A 9,329-nucleotide genomic window follows, 5' to 3' on the forward strand; every position below is an offset into this window, starting at 1 on the left:
GTGTAGATAAAATAAGCAATTTGACCACATAGTTCCACATTCCAATGCATTATATTAGAATAACTAAGCACAATTACTATAAGAGACATTGGGAAATTCATTTAAATTTTCCACGTGCTGCAGGTATCCCAGATGCAAAATGAAACTGATGAAAGTTTTTCTTTCTAAGGTGCTGTCACATGCTTAGGAGAAGGATATTACAGGAGCAGGGGAAATAAACTTGTTATCTTTGCTGACAAAACGAGGTCTTATAACCTTACCTAACAGATTGGTTAACCACAAGGCCAGATCTTCTTTCATCGGCAGCAAATTAGCTTCATGTCTGCTGGCCAGCCACTGGCTATACTGATGCATATCAGAAAGGCCAGGTCCACTGCGTACCTTTGGGCTCAGAGCAGTGCACATTATTTATCCACTTGTAATACCTGTTTTGGAAACAAAAGAGCAATTCCTTTTTACACAGACTTCTCTTGTTAAAACCTTGCTAAAAATGGCACAGTAAGGAACAGGGTCTGCAGACGTTTGGATGACAAGTCAGGTTATTAATTATTAATCCCCCAGGAAACACTGTTTGCTCTATCAGTGCTGGCCCTTGTCAGTTTTGACCAACTACTTGGTCAGAAACAGCAGCAATCAAAGGTCAAATAGAAAAATCAAACAGTAAGCTCTACGCATGTGTGAAACATCATATCTGGAAAAAAGTCAATTTTGAAAGCAAGAAATTCCGTTAAAATTTTGGTATCCAAATTGTAAACCTCCATTGTTTGGGTTAATTTTTGAAACCATAAATTTCCACAGAATTTTAGGGCTGAATACTAGCAATGACAGTATTTAGGAAATTTCTTATCAACATATAATCACTACTCTTCAAACTATTACCTATGAGATTAAGCATAGTACTTGGTTCTTTACAGATGGCCAAGCAATCATGTACTTACACTTTACAAGAGTTGAGTGGGACACAGGGGAGCTTGCATGTTTTTAAAAATTTTTAATTGAAGAACAATTGCTTTACAGTGTTGTGTTAGTTTCTGCGGCAAAAACAACATGAATCTGCTATAAGTATGCATATATAGTTAATATAAACAAAACCCAAAGGGGAATGGTGACTCAACCAAAATCATATGGTTAGATCACGGCAGAGGCAGGTTTGAACTTGGGTCATTAGTGTCATTACCATTACTGTTTTCAGAATGACACATTTTATAGTAGCATCATCAAGTACCCATATTATAATTCAGGAATTACACCTTAATTCTAATAAATAGCATCACAGGTTTTCTTTGGTCTTACTTTGTACCTTCCCACTCCATCAATTTTGCATACCAGGGTTTATTTGTAATCATCTGTAGCATAAAAGTAATTACATATATCTACACAACAAGAAATAAATTCACTCACCTATGAGTAACACAATCCTCAAAGTGGGTTGCAGGGGGAAAAAAAGTATGAATATATAGTTGGCCTTGAATGTAACACTACACTCATTTTTTGCATTATTTATATGACCTAAGACTATAGATATAATAATGGGGCAGTAAAGTAATAAACTCATAAGTTTAACTATGTGTTTAACTCCATTCTATATGCAAATAGTGCCTATAAAATAACCAAATGTATTATGACTGAATAAAATGAAAATGTTTGCAACTGGCAAGAAGTAAGGTTTATATGCTATAATGGGGTTTTCAGCTATATTTATTACTAATGGTACTTTAAGTTTACTGGTATAAGTTGTATATAGCCTTGTTGGTTTTAAAATCTGAAACTTTACATAGCATTCTTTTCCAATTAATCTCAAACGCTTCTGAGCCTAGGTTAATTTTTGTCTTTTAAGGACAGCTTAAAAAAAAATAAGACATTGGTATTCACAAAAATGTAAAATTTGATGGTCTTCCAAACATTTTGCTGCAGCCTTAGAAAAGGCTGCAGGGAGCATGAATAAATACCTAAAAAGTGCCATCAATATATAATTTAAAAGCACAATTTCATTTCCAAACAAATTATGCTTTGAATAATTCTTTTTTTGCAAAAAATAATTACTATAAATTTTCTTTGAAAATATCTTGTATAAATCTCTAAAGTGGTAATGAGTGAAAATGTGCAATATTTTAACACACCTTGCCCTGATCTATTAAATTGTCATTATAGATGCCAGGATATTGCAATTGTCCATCTTCTTTTGCAGTTTATCATGACATTATTCTTATAAAGTCCTAAAAGTTTTCTCCAAAACCTGTGATTAAACCAGCCTAAATAAGCCTAAAATATTTTTGCCCTACTTCTTTAAAAAATAGGTCCAATCCCAGGAAACAAAACACCTCCCAGTAGGTGTTTAGGATTCCTACAAGCTAAGCTAGCCTCAGAAACAAACATTTTAATAATACATTTAAGCACATGATTCATACATTTAAATAACTAATTGAAATCTTAAAAGGGTTACCTCTAAAATGCCTTTCTTCTCAAGACACAATCTCTCCCACTACTCTCCTGAAAGTGAGAAGTGGGAGTTCAGTAACTTTACCTACATCCTATTATGGGCTCTGTAATTTCCACTGAAGCATCAGAGTCCTATTCTGCTTTGTAAAAGCAAGAAGATACCTCAAATTCTTAAGCTCATTGTCCAGCAGAGAATTCATCAAGGGATAGTTTACAGTAAGCCTAATGGCATGTAACAGTTTCAGTGAGCCAGAGGGACACAATCTGTCCCCTCAATACTTCTAAACAGTGAAGTTTTTATTTTCCTTGACAGTGGCACATTTATTTCTCATGTAGTCTGTCCCATATTTTGCCAGAAATGTAATTCAAACTATCTTCTAATATTTACAGATGATTATTAAGTCAAACCAATAATTCAGCAATGCTTGTTATACTGCTTTTTGTATAATCAAAATTATATTAAAAAGTGGAAGAAAAACAATTATATTTTCCCAGGTGACAGAGGTGGAGAAAGAAGGTTTAGTGGGTAATTGGCATCTGATAGAAGTTAAACAATTAAACATATGCCAAATACATAGACATCTAAAGTCACTCATAGATAGGGACTCTTGTTTAAGGAACTCTTCTTGTTTCAAGTCCCTTTTGAAAAAAACTTAGGATTTTCATCCAAATTCTTCTGATCCTTTTTTCACGTTTTAAAACACCATCAAACTTGGCTTGACTCTACAGTTTAGCTGAGAGTCACTACTTGGTGGTCTTGGATTTAAATGAGGCTGAGATATGAACAGGAAAGATGGGCATGGACCCAACTAGCAGGACCAAAATTTGGACTGTGCAAGAATTACCCATGGTGAAGCAGTTTCCAAATGAAAGGATTAAATTGGGGTGAGCAAAGGTCAAACAAATTTAAATTATCCAGATAAAAAGATCATTACAGGATTATAAACATTTTATAATTTTCAACAAATGTTTAATCCATCTGAATGAGTTGAATTAGCTCACAAAAAACAGATTACAAGGAAAAGGTCATTTCTGATCTTTTGAATACATTCAAAAGTATGTGAAAACCACTAGAGATGCCAAGGGGTAGCTTTTAAAGATAGGAAATGAAATGATGAATGATATACTGACTTGAAAAAAAATAGGTTTTGAAGAAAGAAAAAACTTTCTTCTAGAACATATCTAAATACTGGAAGATGTTACTGTTAAAATTTCTATAATCTAAATATTTTAAAACTTGATAAGTAACTTTGGTAATACAAAGCAAAATCTATGCTTTGAAAACAAGGAGTAAGGATTCACAAGCTTCTTCTATGTCTTCTCCAAACTTTATGGGTCTATCGAAAAATGGATAAATCAACCTTCAGGATTTGGAATTCAGAAAAATAAAACTTAAAGGGAAAAACATGCAGAAATTTAATACAAAATTCTTCAAAGAATGTGTGTGTGTGTGTGTAATTTTTTTCTTTCTTTCCATAGAAGTGATTCTGGAATAATCATTATGAATATGATGAGACTTGAACTAGCCCAGGGGGAAGAAGAAAAAATTAATGACTCCATAAGTAAAATATCACATGTTTAAAGACTCGGTTTAGTTTGTTGTTTCAGAATCCCAGTTGAAGACATCAGTCTTGACTCTGAAGAAAAGTTACCTAGACATTTTTGCCACCTACAGGTGTTCTTTGATTATAATCAAAATGGTTTCTGATCTATCTCTAGTCTTTGTTGATGTTATTTTAAAAAATCACATTATTGCATGGAAAATAAATTGGAAAGAAAGAAAAATAAGAACAAAGTGATAAGCATACCCTTACTGTCTGATATTTAGGTCTGTTAAGAAGCCTTATTAAGAGAATATTAGAGCTGGAATCAGAAGTTCTGAAGTTAAACACTAGCTGTACCACCTTGCCATTTAGTAGTTGTTCTATTCTAGCCCTACGACTTTTTTTCTTTGTACTTGAGTTTTCCAGTATGTATAATGGAGGCTAACACCTCACGTATACTTGTGAAAATGAAATATTTGCATCAGTATTTGGCGTATATTTTATATTCAACAAATACTTGCTAAATTGAAATCATCACCATAGGAAAGATGCCAAAATAAAGCTTCCATTGACTTATTTTAAAAAGAAAAGAGATTTTGTAACAAAATAGGGATACTTTGCAGAACTCAAAGTCACTAGGAAAAGACAAAAGATAAGGGGGAGAAATGAAAACTGATAAAGTATTGATGACAAATTCCTGGCAGTCCCAGTGGTTAGCACTCTGCACTTTCACTACTGAGGGGCAGGTTCAATCCCCGGTCAGGGAACTAAGATTTTGCAAGAGGAATGGTACTGCCAAAACAAAGATAAAGTATTGGTGAAATAAAACTATAAATAATTGAAAATCCCAACTTTTCTTCATATTGAGAGGTATGAAAACCCCCAGATGATGAATGAAATGTTGAGCTCCAAGATGAGTAATTTACATGTGTTTTTGACAGCAAATTTTGGTAACATATTACACTTCATTTTAGCATCAAAGACTTATAATCCATTAAGATCGGGAAATGACATATCTTTTAAATTAAATGTGACAGGATGTCACAGTCCCCCCAACACACGCACACACAGATGCCTAACTGTGGCCATTTAAAACAGAGTGCTAATGAACCCACAGTCAAGGGTCCTATCACTAAAGGCCACCTTTGTTCTAATTTAGAGCATTGACCTCACTTCTATTTAGTCAGTTTTGCGTGTTATAGGAGTAAAGCATGAAGAAAACAAACTTGATAGGCCAATAATACTCTTTCAAAATGAAAAATAAATAAATAAAAACACCTTAAGCCAAACATTCTTCAAAATTCCCAACATAGAAAATGATATCTTTCAAGTTAGATTCAAAAAATTAACAACCAAGGGTGGCTCTAGATGGCTCTTTCATCACTCTGAGTTCTTTACATCTATGGGATTCATTTCGGCTGACCAATAATAGCTCTACAGAGCTATATATTCTCAACCAATGTCAGGAATGCAAAATTTTACAGAGAATAAAAGTCCAAAATTTAACCAGGAAGGTAATTTTAGATCTTGTAAATGGACCTTTGCTTCTGGCTAAGGGGAGTGAGCAACTTGTCTGAAATTGAAAAGTGCAAAGCATAAAGGCAAAATGACACTTGTTACTACTTCTTCTAATTATGTAATGAAATCCTTAAACTCAAATGGATCTTAGACTTACCAGCCAAATTCCTGGTAATTAAAAAGGGACTGTAGGCTTACAATGTTTTGGCCGAAGTAACAAGTCTATTTAGTTACAGTCATTAAATGTATCCTATCCAAGCCCTCCTGCTAGAATATGCTAACACTCAAAGAATGCTAACTCTTTCAGGAGTCTCTTTCTTACTGTTGAGCCTCATGATGATTTGCCTTGAACCAAATGATGGTACACCTGCAATAATAATTCTTTCTCAAATCATGACCGAAAAATTAAGACTGAGTGGGAATTAATTTCTTATATTTTCTTGGCATAAAAGATATTTAAAGTTTTGCTGTTTTTTAAAAATTCTACTAAACCATTCTTTCAAACAATTTAGCTCGTTCTTGGACTCCTACCAGATAAGCTTCAGACTTTATTTGAATAGAAAGCCATCTGAAAGTCATTAATCAATTAGGATATTTAAGGACTTACATCCAAATTCATCTAAGTTGAACTTTAATTCATAAAAAGATGTTGTTCAGTGTGTGCGTGTGCGTTGCTTGCAATAAAAAAGATTTCTGTTTTCCATAACTATAATGTAGTTGAGAGTTAGCAGAGTTCTACATTCTGTTGAATATATATGTACTCTCATGTAAGGGGAAAGCATAAGTAAAAACTCAACTGACTTGACTCTGAAAAGACTTAGGACAGAAACATTACACAAGCATCTTACTCTTTTTGCCACGAGACATTATCTACCTTCCTCCAGTTCTTTTCTCTAGTCAGAAAACACTGAGTGGAAAATCTTGATAGCTGTCTAGCAGAAATTAAAGGAAACAGCAGGATCTCTGTACCACCATATCAAAACCACAAAGATACCAAAATAACCTCACCATAGGGTCCAGTTTTAACTCCCCGTGCAAACAAATTTGTTAGAGTCTCATTGTTTGGCTTCAACCAAGGTAACTTTGGCCTTCCTAAAATTATGCCTAACATACTTGAATATAAGACCTGAGATTGTGCCATAACTGCAAGTTTAACTAAGATTTTCTACCAAGATACTAGGAAACTCAGTGGCAATTACACAACCTTTTGCACCAAATGAAAGTGTGTCTTGTAAATTTATTTCCCAGCAAAGTACAACCTACATCTCAAAAGTATGGTGGTTAGGGCTAAAATGAAGAACTAAACTCCAAGTTTAGCAGCACACAAGCTGAAATGCAAGCTTTCAGAGCCCACTCAGGGAGCATATGCAAAGCCTGCAATGTGCAGGCTGTCCCATGCCTCAGATGTCTGTCCCTTACCTTGTCTTAGTCACTGAGAACCAGGATGCCCATGTTGGAGAGGACCACCACAGTCACCTCCTCCTCCTCCTCCTCCACAGTTAGGGGGGAGCATTCCTTGAGAAGGAACTCATTGATCAATTTCAAAGACAGGCTGGGCAAACCAGATTCCAGCTGGAGTTAATCAGTGTCCACACTGCTAAGAGGCTGGGAGAGAAAGGCAGTGAGCAGATGGGATGGTTCTCAGCCTGGCCTCTGTGAATCTCAGGGGATAGGTGGGGAGGGAAGGTGGACTTCCTCTGCCTGGCTGGCACCTCCGACCTGTCTGAGCCTTTATTTAATACTAGAAGGCCTAAAGGGTGTTCCTGTGCACATGCAGATCTTATTTCCTGGGCAAAGATCTCCCAGAATTGATCTGGCTTTGCTGGAGAGGGATCTTGGGGAAAGGAAGGAGATGACAAGAGAGATGGTAAAGTTTTGCAAACGCTTGACTGTAAGAGGATGAAGATGAAACAGGTGGTAGGGAGGAAAGGCTTTGATTTGCAAAAAGTTTAACGGGAGAAAAATGGACAACCACTCCCCCTCCGTAACCCCATTATACCATAAGGTAGAAAACAGAATCTGTTAACCTCTGCTTTCGTTTCCTCTATAAGACAGTAGAAATGTCTGGATGTCTGGGCTAGGCTGTGTGTGTGTGTGTGTGTGTGTGTGTGTGTGTGTGTGTGTGTTTAGTCGCTCAGTCGCGTCAGACTCTTGGCGACCCCATGGACTGTAACCCTCCAGGCTCCTCTGTCTATGAGGATTCTCCACTCAAGAATACTGGAGTGCGTTGTCCTGCCCTCCTGCAGGGGATCTTCCCAACCCAGGGATCAAACCCAGGTCTCCCGCATTGCAGGCAGATGCCTTACCATCTGAGCCCCCTGGGAAGTCCCTGGGCTAGGCTAATGGCAGTTTATTCGGTTTATAGAATTTAATCTTGCCAGGATAGTTAATGCCTCCAAAGCCAAGCTGGCTCCTCGGCTCCCCAAACAATTCCAGATTTCAAAACCTTGCTCTTTGGATGCAAAAATCTCCCCAAAGGAGGTTGATTCATAGGCTAACCTAGCGTTTGTTTATCCATGTAATAAAAGCTCAACTCTGTCAAACTCATCAGTGGGACACAGCATCACCCCAAATCGCGCGTGTCGCATTGTTTCCTCCCATCCCGTCCTCTTGGACTCAAGTAAAACACTCAGGATCCATCCACTAAGACCAACCCCCCTCCGCCCTCCTCTTCTTCATGAGAGACAACGCTGAGGGACCCTTCTGCACCACTGCCTAAGTGTGCATTTACGATCGTGCTAATTAGAAGTCCCTACTTCGGTCGCTGGTTGGCTGAACCGCCCCCAGCGGGGGCTTCTCTAGGCGGCGGTCGCTGGGACTCCCCCACAATAGGGATGAGGAACACATGGTTGCTTCCGGGGAGTCAGCGGGTCCCCGACCGCAGTGATCACCCACCCAGCGCCAGAGCCCGTCCCGCAGTCCGCAGCACGCCACCCTTCCCAGCCGCGTCCCCGAGGTTATTTGCCAGGACGCCCCCACCGCCCCCGCCGTCCCCCGGGCTGGGCTGCAGAGTGCGCGCACCGCGGCGGCAAGAGGGTGGCGGCGGCGGCGTCTGCGAGCGGGGCCCGCCCGCCTGCTCACCCCGCGTCCGGAGCTGGGCTGCTGGCGGCGCTCAGCGGCGCCGGGGCTGCGGGCTGGGCTCGCGCGGCGTCTCGGGGCCGGCCCCCTCCCTGCGCGCGTGCTGCTGCAGCGGCTCTCCGCACCCAGGCAGCCCGGCGGCGGCGGCGGCGGCAGCTCCAGCCGCACGGCCCCTCTTCATACTTCTCTGATGGCTCCTCTCGGTGCTGTTTGGGAAAACGATTTTTACCCCCGCCCCGCTGCCAGAAACAGATTTCCTACATTTCATCAGTCCACGCAGACCGAGCGGAAGTCAAATGCTTACTTTTTCTGGTGGACAGCAAACGCAGTTGACACTGATTTACCCTTCAAACGGGGAGAGATTGTGTTACAAGCCCTTGGCAGCAATTCCGAGGTTGGGGCCAAGCTCCAGCCCCCTCCAGGTCCCCCAAACACTAACCTAAGAGAGAAGGGGGCGGGAGAGGCGGAGGGGGGGGTGGAGATCATATTTAACTCGGGGTTTTTCACAGAGTCAATGGCTTTAGCACAATATTAAAATTGGGTGTTGGAAAAGTTTTGCTTTCCTGGCCAGTGATTTTTGCAGACTTGCAGGCATGAGCTTTCCAGTAACTTCGGCCACTCTTCGTTCCAAATTGAACAGTTTGATTTCTTACAATTCCCTTTAAATATCAGACTGTATAAGAGGTTGTTATTCACGGCGGCTGTTTTCGCTTTACACAAGGAAATACAATTCCACCCTTCTCTCAGCCT

The 9,329-nt window shown here is 39.4% G+C and overlaps 1 protein-coding gene across 5 annotated transcripts in view; it reads right to left on the reverse strand.

Moving 5' to 3' along the window:
* GAS2 (growth arrest specific 2) overlaps positions 1-9,074 on the reverse strand; it is a 141,106-nt gene extending 132,032 nt beyond the window's left edge. For 2 of the 5 annotated variants that reach the window (XM_069564982.1, XM_069564983.1), the window contains exons 1-2: positions 8,583-8,893; positions 261-425 (exon numbers count right to left, since the gene is read on the reverse strand). In XM_069564982.1, coding sequence (XP_069421083.1) covers positions 261-405 — 145 coding nt within the window. In that variant the 5' untranslated portion in view covers positions 406-425; positions 8,583-8,893. Of the gene's footprint in view, positions 1-260; positions 426-8,522 lie in introns of all 5 variants that reach the window. The other 3 variants (XM_069564979.1, XM_069564978.1, XM_069564980.1) reach the window with 3 other exon arrangements.
* Positions 9,075-9,329: the final 255 nt, after the last annotated feature.

The sequence above is a fragment of the Ovis canadensis genome, chromosome 21 (assembly GCF_042477335.2).
Source record: "Ovis canadensis isolate MfBH-ARS-UI-01 breed Bighorn chromosome 21, ARS-UI_OviCan_v2, whole genome shotgun sequence".
In the NCBI taxonomy this organism is placed as follows: Eukaryota; Metazoa; Chordata; class Mammalia; order Artiodactyla; family Bovidae; genus Ovis; species Ovis canadensis.